This window comes from Ptiloglossa arizonensis, chromosome 1 (assembly GCF_051014685.1).
Source record: "Ptiloglossa arizonensis isolate GNS036 chromosome 1, iyPtiAriz1_principal, whole genome shotgun sequence".
In the NCBI taxonomy this organism is placed as follows: domain Eukaryota; kingdom Metazoa; phylum Arthropoda; class Insecta; order Hymenoptera; family Colletidae; genus Ptiloglossa; species Ptiloglossa arizonensis.
Window position 1 is genome coordinate 7,540,868 of NC_135048.1, and position 26,010 is coordinate 7,566,877.

A 26,010-nucleotide genomic window follows, 5' to 3' on the forward strand; every position below is an offset into this window, starting at 1 on the left:
CGTCGGTTATTTCCTATCACGCTCTCGAGTGCGTTTTTCGATTTCGTGTGTTTTACCCGACAACCAACGAAAGAAACAACAGTAATCTCTACCTTGGCCGTCTAGATAGCCAACGATCAACGAAAATCGTCGGTGTCCAATTGGTCGTTGTTTCGCAAAGGAACTCGCGAGTTAACCGAACACTTCCGAGACACCTTTTACAGAACTAGACCTCGTGATAGTACCCTCAATTGATACGCGGTTGGTTGCGTGGGTGGAGGAAAAGCCTGTGGCACGACGGCGACTCGGGGAATGAGTTAATGTGTCAGTCGTAAGCGCGATCTCGTCGCGACGCGCGCTTCGAGAAACCAACGACTACCAAAGAGTAAAGAACTTCAACGAATTTCACGAATTAACGCGAGAAAAAAGGGAACTTCGCGTAAACGATCGACGAACAGAGAAAACCCCTCTATCTCGTCGCGAGTGTACCATTTTATTTCCAACGATATGTTTTTTGTGAATATTTACGACGTGTTTCGGTGACTATCGGTGACGATTTATGACGATGTTCGAAAAGTGTAAGTAATTGGTTATTGGATAGATTAACGAATTAACGAGAACGAAACGCGCAAGATTCGATCGCTGTAACGAGAATCGAGTTACACGACAACGTAATTATAATAAAACGTGAACATGGTATATTGATAAATTCGTGGGAACACCTTTAGTTATATTTATACGTATCGATCCATCAATTTTACTGAACGAAACGTTCGAAAGGGAATTATATTATCATCGGAAGGATGGTTTATTTTACAATCAGGATTGTTTGAACACTTAGGTGTATCAACGAACGTTAACGTGTTTCATGGTTGGCTATGTATCGGAGTTGTTTGCTCGGAAATTGAAATCTCTTTTTAGAATGTTCAAGATATTGTTGAACGGAACTCGATGGAATCCTCTTGGTACGGATATTCAAAATCGATGGTAAAATTTATTTTTACTTCTTTTAGACCGTAATGTTTTACCTCGGAGCATGTATCGCGATCGTTTGGCCCCGTTTGCAGGTACACGTTTTCCATTCGAAATCTTTCACTCGTAACCGAGCACTCGGGAAATGTAAAGCACAGTGAAGGAACATTTTTAAAACGTGACGCACTTGGGCTCGAGTGCCTCCGTGCACAGCGATTATTAATCGCACCAATTAGGAGGTCGTCCTTAAATACTCAATCCGGTTAATGGAATAAGCTGTCGGGAAAGAATGGAAAACGATTTCCCATTGGAAAATGCACTTGTAATATCCGAACTTTCCACTCTGAACATTTTACACATAAACGATCAATTACAATTGTAATTACATGTACTAATTTCATTAGTGATCAATCGTGACTCTCGATTCACATTTCAGGGTTTGCTCGACGATAACAACAATATACACGTATCTCTTTCGCACAGAATCCCTTATACAATATACAAAGTATATAAGTAAGGATTGTTACACTATATGTAAGATCGTAACACTATTGTTACGAATGGTGTTGATCGATTTTTATCTTTCACATAAATATACATATATTTCTGAACGAGAGGAGTGAATATATAAAATAATCTTTAATAAAAATCAACAATCTAATTTATATTACTTCCAGCAGAGAAACAGTGCAACAAATCTGGAAGAAATGTAAATAATAATTCGTTGAATTTAAATTGATTTTACCGCGACGAATGAAATGGAAATGCGATAATATAAGAAGTAAATAAACTGTAGGTACAAACATCGATGGTTGGTAGAACTCTTTAAATGAAACAAAATAATAATAATAATAATACATGATAATGTCAGCAAACATGGGATCGATGTTCAATTAAACTTTCAATTTTTTATCCCCAACAATTTGCTTCGAGAAATCGAACCAAGTTCTTGTAACTTTCACTGTATCGTTTCTGAAAGGAAGAGATCGTTTCGAAACTTCTTTTCCAGCGAATTTAAAATATACTCAAGGTTGGACCAATACTTTTATACGTTTACTTAACTTATATTTCTTATATTAACTATTGACGAAGAAATTGAAGTGACGAATACCTCCGAAATAAATAGTTTCCTACGTGTACGTTACGACTCCTTCGTTTCTTTCAATCGCTTAAATCGTGCCCTAACGTTCATACGTCCATACTTTATTCACAGCATACATTCGACTCGAACAACAGATTCACAATTGATGTATCAAATGATTCACCGGCTGATGCACGGTTTTCATTTCAATGCGCGCCCGATGATCATATTCTAGGAGACAAACTTCCTTTATGCAAATTGAATCGTCTCCCTTCAAAGGATAATATCGATGTAGCGCCCTACGTGACTTCCGGTCGCACAGCAGCATTTCTTCTCAAATGAAATCGCCGTATTCGGAGAAAGAAATTACCAGAAATTACCTTTCACGCTGTGAATCACGAAGCAGTCTTCGAGTCCCTTTTACATTCATCATAATACATAAAAAGAATCTCTCGTTTTCAATTCAATGTTGAAAAATTTACGTTGCAAATTAACACGGAGAAAATCTTAACCGGAAAATTAACGAAATTAAATTTGAAAAGTATCGGGGTTCGATGTTACACTCCGATTAAATAAATTCAGATCCAACTTTGCACGCTTGCAAAATGAACGAAATTTTAGAAATGATAAGTTTTAGGCTGCAACCTGGTTAATGAAGTTCCTAATTAATTCTGGAATTGTAAATTTGGTGCATTAATTCTTAGACGATTAACGATACTTTTATCTCCCGAATGACATTTTAGTTCCAAATTTATACGATAATTATTCCTAAAATGATACAAACGATAATGCTGCAACAAACCATTTTTCAAATTAAGGACACAACGATTCGATCGAAATACATTAGAAGATATTCCTTTCATTGGACGACCAATGTTATTGTTTAAACTCCCGATCGTCTATATTTTCTTCCGAAAGTAATTATTCTGTTCCGTGGTATTCGACCGTTAATTATTAATCACGAATATGGTCCGAGAGAAATGGGAGGGCAATCGCGAAATTTGATTGCTCATTAGGTAAGTGGAGAACGAGCATTCTCTGATTCTTGCCGAGGGTTCTCTTTAAAACGTGGCTGCTACAATGACCCAGTCGCCAGTTTTGTTCGATATATCGATTTTCCGAGGACAACAGAAGGAGCGCCCATGAGGAGTGTTTCGCCTTGCAGCCTCAAAATAAGAAACGTGTTCGCTACATTTCGGATAAAAAAATATCATAACGTTTATCGTTGAACTTATCGAGTATAAGTTTCTAGTGTCTCAGACACTGGAAACAAATATTGAAGAATATTTCTAACAATGAACATTGTGAGCAAAATATCATCTTCAGATATATTTCGATCGAATCGTTGTGTCCTTTTCAAATTAATTGAAAAATAGTTCGTTGCAGCATTATCGTTTGTATCATTTTCGAAACAATTATCGTATAAATTTGAAAGTAAAAAGTTATTCGAGTTAAAGAACTTTTTGAGATAATACACACCTTCCGTTGCTCTCTCTCTCTCTACGTTGAAATTGGTAACTACGTATTTATAAATATTCTGATTAATCGTACAAATATATACTAATAATCACTGTTGTGAAAATAAAAGCAAAACTACGAAGAATGAATATTTTAAGAATCTGTCATCGACGAATGTTTTAAAATTCAAGTGCAAAATTCCGAACAAAAATAAACAGTATCGTATAATTAGGTTAATGGTAATTTTAATAGACCCAGCAACACACATGGTTAATCAAAGGATACTTGTCCCCTAAATCCTTATCTAATCGACCTACAAAATTAACCAATATCGTTGCAAACTCCAGTCAAAAGTTCAAAAATGAATCATTTAAGCATTGTGACCTTACTCTTCGAATCCTCTTTAATATTACAATAGTTTATCGGTTTGCATCTTAAAAAGTTCATTAACTTCCTTCATTTTATGAATTTAATCTATTATTTATTACAAAATAAATTAATATTTCGAATTCTCGAGAAAATATCGTAAAACCCTTCCAGATCCCCATTTTCCAAACACTGTTACGTCAATTACAAAACATTTATTAACGCAAAATTCTCAACGAATACTATTGATTTATTAACAAAAAGCAAAAGAAATTATAATTATTAACCAACAACAGGACAATCTTTACATATCGAAATTATGTCCGCGTGTTACAAAATGCCTATAAAAGCAAATAATTCTTCTCTAGTAAAATTTTTTAACATCTTCGATGTTCTTGTGCGATTATTGCTATTATAGATATATTATAGATTATTTTCATAGACAGCAATCACCTTACGATATGTATTGTATAATATCGATCATTTTATCCAAGATAATAAAACTAAAGGTATCCCGAATCGATAATATTCTTCTGGATTGGTGAGGTCCACTTTTCTCTCGAGTGACGTTATAAAATGGCGTTTGCTGGTAAAATGGTGGTTCTTCGTTCCAGATAAAAATATTTTGAAACAAGTTACTATTTCAATAGTGTTATTACTATTGCTCCTCTCGTCCAATTTCTATCAATATTCAGATCAGTATCAAAAATTTCATTATTCGATGAACCAATTCGTGGTTTCGATAGTTACTCTTTCTCCTTATTTTCGAATGATATAGTATCAGAAGAATCTTCTTTCAATAATACGATCAAATAAACATTTTTCTCCGTCTGTGATCATTTAAAAAAAATATGTACATATATTCATTGTGTTATTGCGATACACCTACTAAATTCATAATTCCTTAAAAACTCTTTTGTCGATAACTCTTTCATTATTACATACAATTACACACTTTTCAGTATTGATAACTATACAGGGTAATTCAGAAATGCACATCCATACTTCAAAGGATGAATTTATACGCTAAGATGGGTAAAAAATATCGTATAAACATACGTATGTCCTATAGATTTTAGTTTTCGAGTTTTGAATGATCAAAGAAATCGTTCAATGTGTCCTTTATCTCCTTATGTGTTCTTTATCCTCCAACGTTTTTATTTCGGGTCCGTTTAAAATTTATCGTGTATTCAACGGACGCCAACACTGTACTGTCCGGAGCCGAGAAATTGACCTCTGGAAAGAATTGATAATCATATCGGGTCAAACGTTTCAGTCGGTCTTTGAAGGCCTGTAACCAACAATGAGAAAAGATTGCCCAACGTTGTCCATATTCTTCTATAATGTGGTACTATACTTCTCTTAATCCAGGAGTCATATTTCCAGTTGCCAACTGTACACGATCCGCGAGAAAGTATGTAAAATGGATTCGAAACTTTTCGCGCAACTTTGAACATTTTCTTCGATTATCCACAACTCGAAAACTAACGACACGTATTTCTGAATCGCCCTATATTTTACAAAGACACTGTATCTTCAACGGTGAAACTCCATAGAAAATTATCAAAAAATAAAATTCGTCTCTCGATTGGTTCTCCAGTTCGTTTCGTAGATTTCGCAGCCACGCACATGGTTAACCAAAAAATACCCAAAAATTCGGGTATACTTTATATTACTTTATATTACTTTATATTACTTTATACGTATAAATCAAAATAAGTAATTTTGTTCGTCGTTGCATCAGACGATCAATTTCGTAAAGAATCAAAAACAGCGTAGAATTACATAACATAGGGTTGCATTGTAGTTTCGATAAATGTTTTCGTACGAATCGTTGAAAACTACAACTGCTATGTTATAGAAAGGGGAAATTAAAACTTTTGAGAACGTATGAAAGTAAAATCATTGTCACGTATCTGACGTGTGAAAATGAAACCCTAGTTTTCTAGTTTCCCGACAAACAAACGTGAACATTATGGTTGTCTAGATAAATCTTAAACCATTAACGCTATTTAATCAAACGAACCGTTGTATTTCGTCAAATTTACGGTTACTTTTCATTATGATAAACTGCAAGCTTCGGCAGTTCGAAAAATTCTAAAAATAAATTATAATCGTCCCAATCTTAACAAGTCTCGAAATTTCCTCGTAGAAAAGGGAATAAAATAGAAAGAGGTAACAGGTTATGCGAAAAAAAATGACGGTGGTGGCTGGATCCGCAATGATAGTCAATAAACCATGATGAGTAAGAGAGAACAGTAGTTGGAGTGGTATTAATAAATTAGTGTCTAGTTGCTACAAGCAGCGGCAACAGGAGCATCGACAAGAGCCGGAGGAACAACAGATAGAAGAGGAAGACGAATAGGAAGAGGTGGAGGTGGTGACAATGACAGGGACAATGATGGACAGCGACGAGCATTCAATTCTCTCTCTTGCAAGATTTCAAGCGGTTTAGTCACCAAAAGGTTCGAAACACTGAAAATTTAAACAAACTCGAACGTTTTGGGAAACTCAATTCTTTCAACATTTTGGAAAATTTCTCTTGTTTTAAGATATCTTGAAAAAGTTGAGAGACTCGAAACATTATAATTTCTTGGGAACCTTGAATCTAACAGAAGTGTGCAATACTTTGTGTTAATAACATTTTCTTTTTCATCTAATGAATTAAAGTACTTGCATCGTTGTTGTTATTATTATTATTATTATTATTATTTTTTTTTGTTTATTAATGGTTATGTACTTTTTAAAATATTAATGAAATTTGTACTAATATCTGAAAAATGTTCACGTGACGATGGATTCAATATTTTTAATGTGTATTTAAACTGTGTTAAAATATTTAAATGTCTAATATTATCTACTGTTAAAAAAGGTTCGAAAAGTTTCCGAGATTTGTTAAAAGAGAGTTAAGATACTCTATTTTGGGTGTTTATTCGAGAGTTTGGTTTTATTGGAAGTAAAATTTCTGTGATTTAAGAATTTTGATCTTACTTGTAAATAATTAACGATACAAGACTTTCAAAAATTGTTTAATTTACATTACTTATTAACACGAGGATATATTGCAAGATTTTTCGAAAATAAAACATGTAGATTCAATTTTTGAAGACTATTAAAATTTCTTCAGATGAAATTATTGTGAAAACATTCGAAGCTTAGATTCAGTAGAGCACAAAACATCCAGTCAAAAATCTCGAAATTATAAATCGTTCTAGTCTAAAAAAAAGTTACTTCAAACTTCGTTCAAACTTTTTACAATAATTTTATTTTAAAATACAAAGTCCTTCAAAATTTCTATAACTTTTTAAAGCACAGTTCGTAGAGCTGCGTTTACACAATAGATTTCGAGATTTATATTACTGTTTGAGAAGTATTAATGCCTCACGAATTTCCAAATTTTTAATATTTATCAAAGTACAGTTAAGATTCAATATCTAAAATTAAATTTCGTTTACGTTTCCTATTGTTATTTGATGAACACTAAGGGAACCACTTTCAAAACTAACAACAAGACAGTTTTTCAAATTCAAAGTTTCTACCACTATCTGTAAAGTCTGAACTTGTTCGAACACTTCAATTAATGTGTCAATTTTCAAACAGTATAACAATATAAATACTATTCATTCGTACAATTTTTCTACAAAACTAACAGCATAATAACATTATAAGTAAATAAACGTAAACTCGCGTGAAAATAAAACTAAACCCCCCAATCGAATCGGTTTTTCGTATATTTTTCTCCAATTGCATCGGTCCCACAATTTAAAGTCACATTCGGCTTTCTGGCGTGTTTTGATACATTTTTAACATCGCACCAACTGTATAAAAATGGTTATTACCAACGATGGTTTAATACTTTAAACAGAGATGCACAACACGAATCAAATATTATAAAGAACCATCTTTCAAGAACAATATCATGCGATGAATTTTACGACTATCGTGGAAATTTTCTCATAGAGTTGTCTCCTATTAGTATTTATTCCAGGATTGAGAATATTTGCTGCGATTGAGGATATGTTTAATTACATTGATTCGTTTCGAGAATCGAGCACGGCGCGTTTATTACGGATTATCAAGTAAACACGTGTACAGAAAAACGAATACAATAGGTTGCTCGATAAGTTTCGTCGTTCGATGAGAACGATTTTTCAAAAGATGATACTACCGTTTGACGAGCATGTGTGAAGTTTCGTGTAAATCTTCGTATATTTACGGTTGTACGAAGTTGAACTGTATCTTTTTTACAATACAAAAAACGACAAAACTTACCGAACAACCTAGTACAACACGGATGTTCGTTGATCGAACGCGACGATTCGACGTGTTTGTTCAAACTTGCCGGAATCGAAAACGTTCGTTCGAGTAACGTCTCGTAACGTCGAACAAGATCCAGCAACTTCCCCGATTTGTCGGTAGGGATTCGAGTCATCTTGAGTCAGTGACGAGGATGACGAAGGTGGCTGCGTAAGGGGTCGTCGAGGCCGGAGGAGAGAAGGTAGTGAAGACAGCAAACGAACAAGGAGGAGCAGACGCTCATCGCGGCCGAACGTGACAGCGCGAGGCAGCGTGTGCACGCGCGTGTCGTTCGTGTGGGATCACACACATCGTCGGTGTGTGTCAGTGCGAAAGAAGACAATTGACTCGCAGCCGCCGCCGTGCTTGCCGGGGGCCTTCTGACGTCACATCCTGTCCTCTGGCTAGTCGCGATCTCGTTTGGACCACGGCACGTCAAGGTACGCAGATTCGTGCGTCCTCAATGTTTGGACGCAGAAAACTGTCACCGGTTAGTGCGTGAAATCTCGCTCTCTCTCTCTCTCTCTCTCTTTACCTTTGCTTAGCTTTCGTTTACTTTCTCTCTCTCTCTCTCTCTCTCTCTCTCTCTGTTTCCTTCCGCTGCTCCTTCCTTCGGAACAAACAACCGCACGAACGAGATACGCATGTAATATCTGTACTTCGTTAAAAGAGCACGTGATACGAGTTTGAGATTGTTTAGATCTGTTCGTCGAGTGTGGAACGGAATGAAAAATATTTGAAAAATATTCACGCTTGCACGACGATTGGACGGATCTCTCGTCGCGGTGGTTGATTCGATGCAACGAAATTTTTGTGAATTTTATACTGTTTGGCTGTGTTTGAGGTGAGTGAGTTATGCAATGAAAATGGAATGGAGCAGGGTTATAAGATATTTTACTCTGTGTAATCATTGAATGAGACTTGTATTGTACCGGAGCGCAGGGATGGAGGAGAAAGATACTGTTTGACACTGTTTGATGTGAGTTCGGTTGTGTATCGGAGGTTGAGTGAAATGAGGTGTGTTTTGCTACGTTTGTGCACTTTTAGGGCAGATTTTTCTTACTGGACGTTAAGTTACTACTCATCGAATAATCAACAGATTTGATGCTGTTTGACGTTTCGTTGCTCTTTCGGTAACTGAACAATAACGAAACTAAACCTCGGTTCTATTTTTCAAATAGTACTTTACAGTCGTAATTGAGAAGTTTTCACGAGAAAATTCCTTTTGTTTGTACAAACTCGCAAACAACAACATTTTCGATCAAGGAACAAAGAAATCGGAACAATATTGTTCTATTTTCAGCGAGAGAACAATGATGATTGACCGCAACAAATGGATCTTCAGGATCCTCGTTTGGGCGAACATTTATGCGATGATTGTAGCAAACCTGACCGATTCGTCAGAAACGGAACTAGCGGACGAAATAGACACGTTTACCACGACCAAGAGAACATTTCCCGACAGGTGTCTCGTTAAAACTGAACCAGGTCCTTGCAAGCAATACGTTCACAAATGGTCGTTCAACAAGACCGAGAAAAAGTGCAGGACATTCCCCTACGGCGGTTGTCTGGGAAACGAGAATCGTTTCAACTCGGAAGCTGAGTGCCTTCATTACTGCGTGGGTGGACCTGAACGTAAGGAATTCCGACTATTTATTTCATCCATTTTGGATTTTAAGTCTCGAAAACTCTTCGCGAAACTAGCGATCGTTGAATACAAATTTTAAGAAAATTGCAATCGCATTTTCAGATACACTGCCACCTTATTTGATCACAAAGGGTGGAGTGACGAGCACCGCAACCATGAACGCACTGCCCTCTACCACAGCCATCACTCCGCGACTAACATTTGCACCTACACCACCTACGAGACCACCTGTACCAAAGTACAAAAGAGGAAAGGTAAATTAATCTTTGTAAATTTTCATGTAAAAGTAACTCTTGAATATATTCAAACGGGATAGAATCGAACTTCTCTGTCTAACGCAAGCTTAAATTGGACTAAAGACAGCGAGCCAAAAATAAAAATAGAAATTTGAATGAAAAACTGGTACGCTTAACGTTTTAGCGAAATTCTAATGTAACGATTGTTTCGCAGGAGTTAACTTTCATGGAGTCTGGATACGAGAAAACCTTCATGTTTGCGCAAAGCAATACGTTCATTCAACTCGACGGCAGTGGTATAAAACCATTTCAACTTCGGTGAGTGCTTAGTATCGATGCAAACGTGTAGTATAGACAGATCTACATGAAACTTCACACATGTTCATTAAACAGAAGTACCTTTAGAAGTATAGAACAGTAGTACCTTTAAAAGTACAGAATAGTAGTACCTTTAGAAGTACAGAACAGTAGTACCTTTAGAAGTAGAGAACAGTAGTACCTTTAGAAGTATAGAACAGTAGTACCTTTAGAAGTAGAGAACAGTAGTACCTTTAGAAGTATAGAACAATAGTACCTTTAGAAGTATAGAACAGTAGTACCTTTAGAAGTATAGAACAGTAGTGCCTTTAGAAGTACAGAACTGTAGTACCTTTAGAAGTATAGAACAGTAGTACCTTTAGAAGTATAGAACAGTAGTATTTTTAGAAGTAGAGAACAGTAGTACCTTTAGAAGTATAGAACAATAGTACCTTTAGAAGTATAGAACAGTAGTATTTTTAGAAGTATAGAACAGTAGTACCTTTAGAAGTACAGAACAGTAGTACCTTTAGAAGTACAGAACAGTAATACCTTTAGAAGTACAGAACAATAGTACCTTTAGAAGTATAGAACAGTAGTATTTTTAGAAGTAGAGAACAGTAGTACCTTTAGAAGTACAGAACAGTAGTACCTTTAGAAGTACAGAACAGTAGTACCTTTAGAAGTATAGAACAGTAGTACCTTTAAAAGTATAGAACAGTAGTACCTTTAGAAGTAGAGAACAGTAGTACCTTTAGAAGTATAGAACAGTAGTACCTTTAGAAGTAGAGAACAGTAGTACCTTTAGAAGTATAGAATAGTATTACCTTTAGAAGTACAGAACAATGGTACCTTTAGAAGTTTATAACAGTAGTACCTTTAGAAGTACAGAACAATGGTACCCTTAGAAGTTTAGAACAGTAGTACCTTTAGAAGAACAGAACAGTAGTATCTTTCTAGTATCTTTAGAAAAATAAAACGACGAATCTAATAGCTCCATTTCTTATCGAACGACGAAACTTATCGAGCAGCCTATTGTATTCCTTCCATTCACGTCGAACCACTCTACAATCGTCACGATCAAATTAGAGGAATAAGTACCGAAAACCTTCTTCTTCGGCTTCTTTAATCGCGACTTCAATTTGCAGATTGTGTCGTGAGATATCGTTCAAATTTCGTACAAAATTACCACACGGTCTACTGGTCTACCACAGCGTCAAGGATCGACCAGAGGGTCTAGATCCGTATGCTCTGTACGTGATCGTCGAGAAGGGTCAGTTGAAAGTTGTTCATGTTTTCGGAAAACGATCGACCAGTTTGACGGTCGGTGAAGGACTGAACAGAGACGAATGGCACAGCGTTTTGGTAAGGATCGACGTCCACGGGGCAAAATTGATCGCGAGAGTAGACGACAAACAGGAAGAGACAACCCTCAAAGTTCTGGAACACGTGATCAATTATGGAGTCTCAGAAGAACTGGCGTCTGTGGTCCTTATCGGAGGTAAGAAAAATCTCTTCTCTCTGGTGATAATTTATATGTTCACTGCGAACGAAATTGAAATTTCGTTATTATTTCGATAAATGATAATCGTGTAGCTACGAACACTGAGTTCTAGTCCCCATTTGTTAATCGTTAATACGTACAGCTGCAGAAACCTCGAACATTGGCTGTTTACTCAAAACGAGGATTCCATAAGTAAAAACGCCATTTCCTTAAAGAGCTGTTCCACAAATTCTAGGTCAGGATAAATTCTTCGGTACTCTTCTCTTCAGCTGAACAGTACTCTGTATTCCAGGATAAATATATAATAGTTAAAGACAAAAAATTTGAAGGTCTTATATTGAATGAAAATCGATACGAATTTATAAATCTCAGTGAAACAAGTACCAAAATCATTCGTATCGTTGTTTCTTTATGATGAATAGTTTTACATGGTCGTGCAATTTTTCTTGCGAACATTGGGTAGCAGTCAACTGACACGTGACGGTCACGTGCGGGTCACGTGCGGGTCACGTGCGGATCACGTGTATTATAATCACATGGTAGCAAGTATTCAAGCAATGCGCTGAACCGAACACGAATTAGAAATCGTATTTACAACAATGGATATTTATTTGACAGAAAAACGATATAAGACCGTTTCGTTTCTTTGAACGAAATCGATACATCCGTATCAACATTCGGTTGATACAACGATCTCATATTTTGAATTTTAATTTTATTTAACATGAAAACCACCGGCCTGTTACACCTCAAAAAAGGAGAGTACCTTTTAAACAATTCACCCAGAAACATAATCCGCTGCGTGACTTATTTAAAAAGCACGTAATCGCTACAGCTCTCGTCGTTATCTGTAGCACACGTATCATTAAGAACTTAAGAAATACCAAATCAGTTTCTGTATGAATTATATATGTTTCATGAGGATTGAGTTCCGAAGAGCGATTGCACGGCGTAAAGTACATAATAGAATCATTCGTTGGCTGCATAAGAGACATGGTTCTGAGCTCTGGCAAATCGGCCAGCGATCTGTTGCCCATTCAGCCTCTGATCGCCACAAAACACGAAAATGTAAAAGAAGGCTGCATCGACAAGTGAGACTCTCGACAAAATACGTACCACTGATATAACATTGATTTCAGGATTTCGGAAATTTCTATCTCGTGATTAATTTCAGATGCAGAACACGAGAGAATCTTTGTTTCATTTCCACTCAGTGCGTGAATCACTATAACAGTTTAACTTGCGACTGCTTTGGAACGAAGTACGAAGGAGAACGTTGCGATGTGTATAGTATGTATATTAAGAATTCTTACTGTAATCCAGATTGCAAGGGGAATGCCTTAGAATCTTATCTTTATTGTACAAACTGTATCGTAATTTAAAATTACCATTTCTGGGCATTCTTGTCGAGGGCACTATTTACTTGCAAAGTGTACCACGAGGAATCGAACCAAGGTGATCTCCGCGGATTTTTCATGAATTACTTTTTCCAGCGGCGACTATTTTAACGTTAAGAGGCTCCTCGTACGTCTCTTTTCGCGTGTACGACTGGAAAGATAGAGTTCATTCGTCGGTCAACAGAATAAGCCTTGCATTCAAGGTACTTGACAAATTAATTATCATTAAACAAACGAAACCGAACGAACTCAAACAAACTCAAACAAGATCAAACAAACTCGAACAGAATTAAGCAAGCTCGGGCTTAACAACTTAAACAAACAAACCAATGCAAACAAACACATTTAAACAAATTTTGATCAACGAACAAACAAATCAATCCACGACGAATTTGTCGACAATTACCAGTTTGTAGAAACTGTGCAAGGAATATCCTTTGCGTTTTCTTCTTTTTTTTTTTGTTTTTTCTTTTTGCATAGACAAAATGGGACGATTCGGCCCTGTTTTACGCATCTGGTGAGATCGATGGGACACCACACTACGTAGCAGCCTCCATTGTGAATGGATCGGTACACGTCAAACTGGATTTCGGACACAAATCGAAAATCTCTACAGTACTCGGTGATTACATCACTGCGAATCACTGGAACAATCTCACGATATTTCACAATGGCTCCCTAGTGTTCGTTAGCTTGGACGACGAGATAAAAGTGCTCGAAGTTCCCGGTGAAAATTACAATATGATCATCGATCCTGAAATTTACATTGGCGGTGGACCCGAATTGCACAAGAAAAAGGGTCTCCTTTCGCACAATAACTTTGCAGGTATATATATATATTATATATTATATAAACTTGTACGATAATTTTAAATACTTAAATTCCTTTTTCTTCATTTATTCGTTTAAATGAAGAAATTGTTCAGTTGTAAGAAACATTCGCAAAGTGTCCAACTGATTTTAACAGATTCACTGATTTCTTGTTTGAACATTTTCTTAAAGTACAGTAACTCTCTCTTTCAAATAAAGAAATCCGGAGAATTAATTCAAAAGCGGTGTTGGTAGCGATTTTTATTTCGAACTGAAGCCAATAATGATGATTCGCAATACACACGCGGGAACATTAAAAGAGATGATTCTGTTAATTGAAATTAACTGGTCGCTGAAGGCTGACTGTAGCTGGAGATTGCAAATAATATTTTCAATTACACGCAGTCGATTGTAATCAAAGTTAATCGAACGATCTTCAGGTTCGCTGAAATACGTTTTCTTCAACGACAAGTCCATCATTTACGAATTGAAACGATCCAATCCAATGGTACACTACATCGGTGTGTTGGAACCTGAATACTACGAGGCAGACATCGATGTGATTCCAATAACATATCCGTTCGCTGGTAGTCATATTTGGTGGCCCATTGCGCAAACCGATTCCCTTAAATTGAATTTCGATTTTAAAAGTTCGAAGCCTGTAGCAGTGGTCGCATCGGGAGACGTGAAGAGTAATCGTGGGCTTGGATATTGGGAGGTAAGTTCACGAGGTTCGCTCGAAATCAATTTTGAAAGATTGCTTTCGAATGGGTGAATTCGGTCAACTAAGATAGCTAAAATATTCGTTCGCGAAAGCCAACGTTAACGCACAAGTTGATACCAATACATCAAACTCCGTGGAGTCTGACTAGCAATATAAATGCGAAATGTGATCTGATACGTCCCCAGCTTCGCTTGGTTAACGATGAAATACGTTTCCAACTGATTCCCGTGTTGATGGAGAACATAACTATCTCAGCTGCTGTGAAATTTCCACCGTACAACACATCTTGGCACGCGGTTGAATTAAATTATACCAAGGGCGAGCTCAGTGTTCTGGTCGACTACAGGAACAAGCAAAGCAAACTGTTCTCGATGATGTTCGAATTAGGCGACAAAGTGATTATCGGTAGTGGTAAAAGCAACGCAGGTAAGCGAAAAATATTGACGATACAATCGTGAAAAGTCTGAGACGTTGTTGTACTTGGGATCAGGTCTGGTTGGTTGTATGCGCGAGATACGAGTGAACAACGAAAGAATAGAGCCTAGATACGTAGTCAACACCGAAAGAGTAATCGGGGAAGTGGCTTTGGACAATTGTCAGTTTGTGGATCCGTGTACCAGACCAAACACTTGCGAGCACGGTGGCAAATGTTCGGTGAAGGAGGATAGAATCACATGTGATTGCGCCGATACCGGCTACATAGGTAAAAACTGTCATTTCGGTGAGTGAATTTTGTAAGTTAACGAGAAGATCGGAAAAATACTTTAAACAGTTTGAAAGGATAATGTGACGACGACGTGCGATAATATTATTTTCAGCTCAGTACAGAAAGACGTGCGAGGAACTAGCTCTGCTTGGCTACACCCTGGATGACGTCTACAAGATCGACATTGACGGAAACGGTAGATTTCCACCAGCTCTCGTGAAATGCGAGTTCCAGTCCATCGAGGACTCAACGAAAACAATAGTGGAGCACAATCTACCTTCGCAAGTTGACGTGAGATCCATCGCTGAATCTGACTTTTCGTTCAATATCAAGTACAGACAGTTCACCGGGGAGATGCTCCAGGAATTGATCTCGCATTCGTTGTACTGCAGCCAATACCTCAAATACGATTGTTACAAAGCTCCTTTGGAGTTGCACAGCGCTACGTGGTTCCTGAGTTCAAAAGGGACTACGGTCGATTACATTGGGAACGTCAACAGAGGTTCCTGCCCTTGTGGAAGTAGGTATTAAAGATCATCAGAATGACATTCTATCTCCTGATCGCTTCTTCTGAAATATATTCAAACAATTCGTCTTCCTTAACCATTACCCACGTTTACGTTCAGTGAACAGAACTTGCGTCGACTCGAATCTAAGTTGCAACTGTGATGTCTTCGCTGGGAATGCCGGAAAGTGGTTGTCCGATGAAGGCTTCTACGAAACCCCGGACTCGTTAGGCATCACAGGAATGGTCTTTCTGCAACAAAGAGACCTCGAAGAGGACGCGCAAGGTCGAGTCACTTTAGGCCCGTTGGAATGCGTTGAAACAAGTGAGTAACAACTCAAACTGTTCCCGTTAACCCACGGTGTTCTATCTAAAAAGGTCTTGATAGTCTAGATCATCGTAGTAGGCCTAGATCATCGTAGTAGGCATAGGCGTCAGGTGACTCGAATTAAACGCAAGAAATTACAAAACAAACCTATATCGTTTCGTTGGTTTCCTCGTTTTACAAAATTTCGCTGCTCCAATCGTTTAGACACGCAGAAGTACGTGGTCACGTTCACAACTTCGCAATCGTACATCGAAGTACCAGGCTGGCGTAAAGGGGACATAGCCTTCAGTTTCCGAACAACCGGTGAAAAAGCTATTCTACTCTACCAACCACCTATCAGGAGCAACTATCCATCTTTCATGGTGGCTCTAACCTCGGAATATCGTTTGACGTTCAATTTCACCCTAAACACTGGTACCGTCAGGGATTTGCAAGTGAAGAGTGTACGAAAACTGAACAACGGTGAATGGCAGAAAATCTGGATCGACTACAACGACTACCACGTTAGATTCATGATCAATACTGAGTTCCAAATGGTTGATCTGCTGCCAGAGGAGGAGTTCGGACCCTTCGAGGGTTCCATGTTCATCGGTGGGGCTACCGCGTGAGTACTTCTTTTTTTAAAACGTCTTCTCACTTGTTTCGATAAACGTTTGAAACTGTTTGTTCTCTTCCAGTGAACATTTGAGAACTTCTTCGGTCCGACAGGGTCTCATTGGATGTTTCCGTGGTCTCGTCGTGAACGGTGAGATCTTGGATATTCACAGCTACATGTCGGTCCATCTGTCCGAAATTATAAAGGACTGCAAACCCTCCTGTCAACCGAACAAGTGCCAGAACGGTGCCAGGTGCGTAGAACTCTGGAGCAAATTCGAGTGCGTCTGCGAGAACAGGTGGGCTCACCTTGGCACCTATTGCGAGAGAAGTAAGCCTTTGCACCCAATTTGAGATCACCTATCTTAAACTTCGTTCCGCCTTTCGTGATGCTAATTCCGTTCATCGATAATCACTCAGACATAAACAACAAAGCCCTGACCTTCACGTCACAAGGAGCATTCTTGAAGAAGAACTATTTCGGCACCGATGAAGAGGACGAGGAGAAACTTCTATTGAAAAGCATACTCTTGCAAAATATACTGATCAACCTGAGGACCTATGATACACATTCGTTGATTTTGTACGCGAACGATCATTTGAACAATTTCGCTCACCTGTACATCTCAAACGGGACGAGCATCGTTTATTTGTTCAACGCTGGTAACGAGATCAAGAACATCACCGTCGAGTATCCAGGTAAATGAAAATAGTGTGTCTTCGAGAACGTATTCTTTATCCGCTAACCCAGACCTAAACCATTTCCAGGTGCGAACACAGGGATTTCGGTACAAATCGCAATAATTCGAAACGAGCGTTCAACGATGTTACACGTTAACGAGTACAACGTTACTTTGAATGCCACCCCTGTGCTACTCGACGCCTATTCGAACAAACCCTGGACAAATCCGGAGAAGGAAGTCCTGGCACCTCAGAGACCACCAGCGCCACCCAGCAATTACTTTCAGGTGAGATTTCGGGTTGTTAAGTTGAATCGATGCACGCAATGATCAAGAATTTGATATAGGTGAATCTAGGGGGCTTCGACTCGGACGATCTATTGAGAGTCGGCAAAGAGGGTGTGCTGATAAAAGGCTACGTTGGATGTCTTCGTGGACTGATGATCGGTGATTATCTTGTCGACTTGCCGAGTCTGGCTAACGAGGCAAATCACGAAGGCAGTAAAGAAGTCCTTCCTAATTGTCAGATGAAGTGCGACGCTATACCTTGCAAAAATCTAGGGATTTGCACCGAGGATTTCGGTAGACAGGAGTCATCGTGCAATTGCGAGCTCACGTCCTATTTCGGAGAGAACTGTGCCGATGGTAAGCGCGTTTAAATTGTTAAATTCACTTTTGAATCGTTTCTAAAAGCTCGGGGGTCCAATTACATCCTAATTAAGCCCAATCGAGGTATCGAAAGATAGAGATCGGTGGTCCCGGAGCAAAAATAAAACTACGGTGATATCTTGTGCGGCCGTATCGTGATTTTTATCGAAATATAATTGTAATATATTGTTAAAGAGTTTCTAAATTCAATATTACGAGATTTGCACCTTCTGTTAGAAAAGGGAGCAGACTTTAGCGGTGAGAGCGTTCTTCAACGTGAATTCGATCTCGTTGGCGAAGTAAGCCAAGTGAAGGTACAACTGGCATTCTCGACCAACGAGCTTCGACAGCACACCACATCGCTTCTGCTTTTGCAAACAGAGAATAAGTAAGTTCTCAGTGATCCTTTCTCCGTTATGCACGACCTCCTCGATCCTGAACGACACTGACACTCTTTGTAGAATGTCTTGGATGTCTGTCGAAAACTTTTTTCTTTCAGAAGAAGCTACTATCTGCTGGTTGCCTTGACGTCGGAAGGCCAACTAATTTTCGAAGAGGACAGGGAAGGCTCCGCTTACGGGGTACGACTAAACGATAGAAATTTCCTAAATGGTGCTCGGCACAGTGTCTACTATGTTCGTGACAACCATACAGCTACACTCTTGGTACGTTAATAATACCTCTACACCAGATAATAATATCTCTACACCAGATAATAATACCTCTACACCAGATAATAATACCTCTACACCAGATAATAATACCTCTACACCAGATAATAATACCTCTACACCAGATAATAATACCTCTACACCAGATAATAATACCTCTACACCAGATAATAATACCTCTACACCAGATAATAATACCTCTACACCAGATCCGAAAAATCGCTCAAGTTATAATATTCGAAGTGAAATCGAGAAGCTCGAGAACTTTTGTGGTTAACCTTATCATTGTCACCTCGGTATCGGTAGCTCGTCCGAACCTAAAATAATCAATACTTAAGCTTGCTTTTACGGAAGTCTCCGACTGCTTTCTTTGTATACGAAACAGAGCGTTCGACTTCGTTACACTTCGGCCGACATTGATCGGTACAAATATTTTCCGAATCGCGAGTGCAATCCATCATCAAGCTAACAACCCTACCTGGGTTCTTGGAGGTCCGCTAAGCAACTACGGGGTCATTAAGGCAACTTTCGCATCTTTACGATTTTGAACAATTTTGACTTCCAGGAACTCTCGGTTTTCAACTAACAATCTCACTCCAGGTGTCCCTCTCCTCTGACACAGTTGTCCACCTCCCAAATTCCTCAGTCAATAGCATTTTGAATACATAAAACAGAGGGTTGACACGCGGAGGAGAGAATTTTTGCCACTGAAGATTCAGTCAGTTAGACACAACTTTGTCAATCATTCAGTTTGACACAGACTCAAACAACTTTGCCAACCGGTTAAACACTACAAGAAACGTACAAGTTCGACAGTTACACAAGACACAAGAGCTTAACACAAGTTACAAGAGTTCGACGAACAGATTACAACAAATCAGAATTCGGTGTCTAGAGTTCCGTGGCCAGTTCACACGAAATATTCAACCTACCAACATTCGCCAACACTACGATAAATACAGCGTTGTTGAACACCGTAACAAGACTTCATTTCTTTAAATTTCCAACGATCTCGACTCTCCTGAAAAGCTGTCGAGAAGTGCTCCCGTCGTCCAACGCGCTACAGTATCGATAATTCCTTTTCACTTCCAGATCGATCGCGAGCCGGTGCAACTGCTACCGATCCCGGTTCTTAATCTAGGAGACGACGAAGACGACAGTCCAGGTGTGACGGAAATCCAACTGGGTGGGCTGAACACGACGGATTCTCGTTTCAGCGTGTACAAGGGATACACCGGCTGTCTCAGCAGTGAGTGACACGTTGAAATCATCCAATTGAAAAGTCTGTCGTTCCGAGTGATCATCCACAGTGATGCGCGGATCACTGTTCTAACAGAATACTGTCTTTCTTATGTTAGACAAAACGATCATCAGCCACATTGCAAATTCGAAATGACGGATACCCTCTTCTTGTAGACGTCGTGGTATCGATCAACGGAGGTCCTGGCATGAAGCCACTCGAGGAATATATGCTCTTTACGAAACAGGGAAGTGAAACCGTCAGAGCGACGATACCTGCTGGCGTCAGGAGCGCTCAATGCGCGGTCTTTCACGCCCAGCCACGTGGCCTCGACCCACCTAGAAACGATAGCGTCGTAAGCAACGTATTATCTATTGGTCAGAATAGCGTTCTTGAATAACAACTAACCGTTAAAATAGTCGTATGGTACAACATTCAACCGAGTGTCCGTTCCATGATAATAGAATAATTAATATCGCTGAACTTATCGTACGTTAGTTACTCGAGATTAGTTCCTAAGCAACTACCCCATTCCTCCTCGAAACGGTTACTCAAAGTAACTTAAATGTTTTGGTGAAGGGTCGCGATAAAGCCTGGGTAGAGGATCCACCGGAAAGAATACTGTACAAGTCTCAGTACGCTGACGCAACACAGGAGGAACAAGGCGCCGGTACATACATCTTCATAGCGCTCTGTTGCGTGTTCGTGACAGCGGTGATCGGCTGCATCTACGAGGTATGGCGGAGCGCGAGAAAGGATCGGCGCAGCAGAAGAGCGTCCGTGGTCTCGGGCACGTCAACGGTGGCGACTTCCAGTTCTCAGAGATGGCAATCGCCGCAATACACAGACTCGATAGCGACCGGTGTGAAAACAGTGGGGTTCAAGAACGTGACCGAAGATGAGAAGAGACCCAACGGTACGCACATGAAGCCGACGGTCAAAGAGTACAAGCCAGTGCCCAACGTGGAGTCTAAAGACTTAATTAACGATAAAAGGGTTCATATAAAAGGTAGGTTCGGTCGTGTTTGAAATCTGATTTGATGTAACATGGTGTAGAGGAGAGAACAAATTGTTCATTTGGTGGTGGTCTCTTTCGTAAATTTTTATCCAGTACGATCGTATCGAAATCATTTGGCCACCGAAGATCGCCAAGAGGGCTACGAACGGTCAACGAGATTCAATTTTAAAGAGTGGGGGAACATAACGCGACGAGGTAACTTTCCCCGCTCTCGAAAACTGAATCTCAGCGACTTTTTCCGGCAACGCTGCGATCGATTATTTACAACTCTGCGTCATCTCTTGTTTCCTCGCGCAGATACGCAATCACACGATCTCTGTCGGTAAAATGGGAAAAGATACCCTGACGTTCGAGGCATGTCTGACGTAATGTATAGCGGTGGGGGTGACCTTGAACGGCCAATTGAATCCGATTAGACTATAATTTCTTTAACTCTAAATAGACCAAGTAGTATAACTGAGAAACTACGATAAACACTCACAAATGAATAATTAGAAAAATGGTGGAAAAAATATTTGAGAAACTTTTGCTATAGTAAAGTTATTACAAGTTGGTATGAGCATTTAGTTAACAGTATCGTAACTGAAATTAACGATAACAATTGGGTGAATTCGTTAGAACGCAATCGTGAAAATTTTATTCGTTCCACCTTGGTTAAGAATTGAATTTCTATTTAAATGGATTCTATAGTAACCGATGTTTCTGTCTTACAGCAGATGAAGAACCAGAGAAGAAGGAGCTCCTACGGGTAAATACAGGCATCAACACTAAACCTCCGAAACCAAATCCATTCGTAAAGATTTTTTCATTTTTTTATAAAAATTACATATTAAGTTCTAAGCAGCTCGCAAAGAGGATGGTAGTTTACATTATGATCGTAACTTTTCAAACATGGATGTATAGTATTTAACGATGAATCGATTAAAGTGTTTTCTTCAAGGTCTAGACTTAATTTAAACATTGACCAAATTTTATAACGAAATTATCAAATGTATCAACACCGTATCCACTTTGTAAGCTCAATTTAAAAATTCGTACAAGTTTTTTAAACGAACGCTAACCAATTAACAAATGAATTCTAGCAAAACGACTGTAACTTCCATAGAATCTTACTTTGAATAAAATACTAAGTATTGATGTAAAATTTCAGCTACTGAATTTAAAGTGAAGTAGAGCACACTGTCTGTGCAATTTTTATTTCTGTAAATTTTTCAAAAATTTTTGAAATTTTAACAAAAAATAAATAAACAGCGAGCACAAGCGTGCTCTAATTTCTTCAGTTGGTGATCAATTAATGAAAAGATGGTACACGAGTATAAATAATAGAATACCTGCAATAAATTATAAATTTAATAAAAAGATATGTTTTGCAATTAAATATTTGGAAACACAGACTTCTTACACTTAATATTTGAAATACTATAATAAAGTAGAAAGTAAATAATATCGACGCTCTTCAACGTATTGAACAATTCTGTTACAGTCTATGGAGGATCTCCAGGAAGAACCAGAATTGGAAGAGTGCGAGGAAGAAGAAGAAGAAGCAGGTGAAGAATATGAAGAAGAAGAAGAGGAGGAGGAAGACGATGCAAAAACACAGGACCAAGACGAGGAAATGGATCTACCGAAAGGGGAAAATACAGACGAGAAAGATTTCGTGAAGTCGGTAAGGAAGATATCGACAAGTTATTCTTTAAATAGATAGATCCCTGTCCTTAATAGTTGAAAGAACCTTCCGTGAACAAATTTCCTCACGGGTCATAAAATCCATAAGTTTATTTTTCTATGCTGTCGAGTCAATTGAAATTAAATTAAATTAAGAATGGAAATACGTCGAGACGATCAACCCAAGTTCTATGTATAAATACAAACTTTGCCCGAGAAAGCCACATTGATAATAATAATCCACAATTAAACAAAAATCGTACTAGCTTTATCATGTTCAAGGACTGATTAAATTCTAGTTAAAAATAAACGTGTTCAGATTCGTTGGATATATGTATTATAAATACTCGACTGTGATGTGACACACCACTGTTGTTCATTCCCACAATCGTACACACTCGTTCATATTTATCTTTGTCGGCTTTGTATATGTATTCCTATTTTTTTAAATAAATATGCAATATTGATTATGTTGTACGAACGACAAATAAAATATCCTTAAAAAAAAAAGAAATATACATTTTGACACGTTGTGAGATCTTGCTCCTCGAAAATCCACGCAATACTCTCCTGCGAATATCACTCATTCACCAGAGATAACGTGGGAAACGAAAACGAGAAATTTCAAAGTTACGAAACACGACGAACGTAATCGAAAATGTGATACTTTCAGCCGGAAAATTCGTCTAGGATAAGTGTTGAGGAGACCGTTGAATCATTAAAGACCAGTCCCGAATACGATGACACAAACGCGCACTACAAAATCTAGAGGTACCATCGTTAGAGTCGGATCAAACTATGTTCGCTGCTCAAGGCTAATCCCACACCATGAATCACGTTAGACGCTTCTATTTCAACGCCATCTGCCTCTTTATTTGTAAGGCAGAAAGCGTATGCTTGCAGACTTGCGCCAAGAAAGAGATATAGAACGGGAGAGAGGTGGTAGTCGAATAGTATGGTGGGGATTCGTAGCTCAATGACCTCGAGCGGCCAATTAATTTTATCCTGACTTAGTTACAAAGCTTATTGCATCGTTTTGTTTCTTCCACAGTCACTCTCTTACTTTCTAACTACGTGAATGTATAATTCGTGATTGCACATTGTAGTACGAAGAAGTTCCCTAAATTAAATTTGATTCAACCACTTCCAAGTACAATTATATCGGTAACTCTTTTTCATAGGCAAATTGTACTTAAATTTTTTAATTTCTATCTGCAACAAATGTGCCATTAGCGAATTACACTGAACACGAGATAATTTTGCAAAAGTGGATTGATTCTTTACAATTGAGTGCATTCACTTCGTTTTAATCTTCAATTATTAACTTAGGAATTTTTATTGCATGATTTTGTGTAATGTATACAAAAGAAAAATTGTTCATTGTACTCTGAGAGGGAACATTATTCAAAATGTTTTATGGGATTGCCGTTAAATTAATTATACGCAACCACGGCTAACAGCAAACAAATAATGAAACAACATTATTTCAAATGAAATAATTTATGTCAAGTAATAAGGTATAATAATTTTGATGAAATGTAAATATTTTTAATAAATTTTCGACCGTGAACTAAAACGAAAATGCACTAATTTCGAATTATTACAATTTAAAATTATAAAATAAAAATTTATCTTTGAAAAGTTTCGAATCGTACGTTTTATCATTTGCGATACGTAAAATTATTTTTAAACACCCGTTGAACCATTTTATTATAGTCGGCTACACTTTTAGGAAGTTTTTGAAATATTAATTAATCTATAAGTACTCAATGTCAGGACTAAATAAAATGAAAGTGATAATACAAATGCATCAATCAATATTGCATGAATCATAAAAATAATGCAAGAGAACGCATCCCAAATTGCACGCTGCATTGGAGTTTTTCTATTAAAGAGTACTCTAATTTATTATAATTTTCGTCTTATCTTTTTAGATTATTTTTTCACCTTAAAACACAGCACAAATATTCTATTTTTACTTACATTAAAAAGAATTTTCACCTTATTTAGGAAAACACGCACAATGATATCAAACAACGATCGATAATCGAAGAATCGTTTTCAGGTCAGTATGAATTAATAAATAAGTCATTTATTCGCTTATACATGTGAATATCACAAAAGATTATGCATTGTGTCTAATCATTCACATACACATTTAATTCTAATATTAATTAAAATATTTTAAGATAATCTTAACGTAGATTATCACAATAATACAATAATTAAAATAATTTATTTACACAAAGCAATAAGTGGAATATTTAAATTCAATTCTCTATATGTACAAAGATCGATCGAAAAGTAATGTCACTGTCTCCATAATTTTACTGTGAATAATGATATTTGAATAAACGAAACAAGGAAGTGCTACGATTTAAACTAACGTTGCAATTTGGGGGCATTAATTTCGATTCAATCTTGATTAGTTGTAATTATATAACAATTAACGTTCATTCTCGAAATATTAGTCGCGTTGTGAAATTGTATGTATAATTTTTCAGATTCTGGGAGTCCTTTGATTCTCAATTTGCAGCCTATCTACCTACCGGGTGATCGAAGAACATTCGGAAGTCCGCTCAACTATCTCGGAGCTGCAAAATTTCAACCAAGAAACCGAAACTCCATAGAATCAGTATTGTCTCTGGACTGATCATTTGTACCGCGAGGAGTTGGCAATTGATTCCACGAAGTTCTTTCGATTTCCACACACGGTCAAGATTAATGCAAAGAACGAAGATCGATGACAGTAACCCGCAACTTCGGAGGGTCAAATTTCAAATTTCCCGCCCCGCGCAAAACATACTTGTGTTTATATAAATAAACTCGTCGATGAAATTGTACGAATGATAAACGAGAACGAATTTCTAGATTAAATGTTTTAATATAGTTACAAAATTTGCGATTACACGATTACACGATTATTTATTTTAGCGATAGACGATACGTAAATTTCGAATATAGATTGAAACCATCAACGTGATTATCAGCCGTCATTTCGTATTCAATGCTGTTCGAGAAAGGTGCACATTTGACGAATTTATTGGATGAAAATAAAATTATTTCTGATACACCCCATAGTTTTACTTTCGAATCCCATTTGCAAATCCCCGTTGACAATTGTGTAATTCAGTTCAGAATTTGACTACGTCGTTGCAACGATTTCAGTAATTCTGCGATAACGACA

At 37.8% G+C, this 26,010-nt stretch overlaps 1 protein-coding gene across 12 annotated transcripts; it reads left to right on the top strand.

Annotated features, from left to right (window-relative positions):
• Positions 1 to 327: 327 nt before the first annotated feature.
• Positions 328 to 25,890, top strand: Axo (axotactin). 12 transcript variants are annotated; one of them, XR_012991986.1, is made up of 31 exons: positions 328 to 557; positions 6,039 to 6,321; positions 8,276 to 8,592; positions 9,456 to 9,787; positions 9,903 to 10,054; positions 10,251 to 10,354; positions 11,482 to 11,834; positions 12,760 to 12,928; positions 13,012 to 13,127; positions 13,331 to 13,437; positions 13,715 to 14,060; positions 14,485 to 14,762; positions 14,954 to 15,194; positions 15,259 to 15,489; positions 15,587 to 15,994; positions 16,101 to 16,304; positions 16,512 to 16,911; positions 16,985 to 17,232; positions 17,322 to 17,600; positions 17,670 to 17,869; positions 17,929 to 18,226; positions 18,467 to 18,617; positions 18,729 to 18,894; positions 19,993 to 20,149; positions 20,317 to 20,495; positions 20,720 to 21,149; positions 21,872 to 21,951; positions 22,642 to 22,824; positions 23,497 to 23,594; positions 24,834 to 24,888; positions 25,328 to 25,405. XR_012991986.1 is itself a non-coding variant. In XM_076310917.1 (30 exons), exons 4-30 carry the CDS (start codon positions 9,466 to 9,468, stop codon positions 25,474 to 25,476), a joined length of 6,006 nt encoding a protein of 2,001 aa, XP_076167032.1. In that variant the 5' UTR covers positions 328 to 557; positions 6,039 to 6,321; positions 8,276 to 8,642; positions 9,456 to 9,465; the 3' UTR covers positions 25,477 to 25,890. The 12 variants fall into 12 exon arrangements, 11 of the variants coding, with proteins under 11 accessions (XP_076167032.1, XP_076166991.1, XP_076167060.1 ...); XM_076310917.1 differs by lacking the exon at positions 23,497 to 23,594 and having other exon boundaries at positions 8,276 to 8,642; positions 25,328 to 25,890; XM_076310876.1 differs by lacking the exon at positions 23,497 to 23,594 and having other exon boundaries at positions 25,328 to 25,890.
• The last annotated feature ends 120 nt before the right edge of the window (positions 25,891 to 26,010 follow it).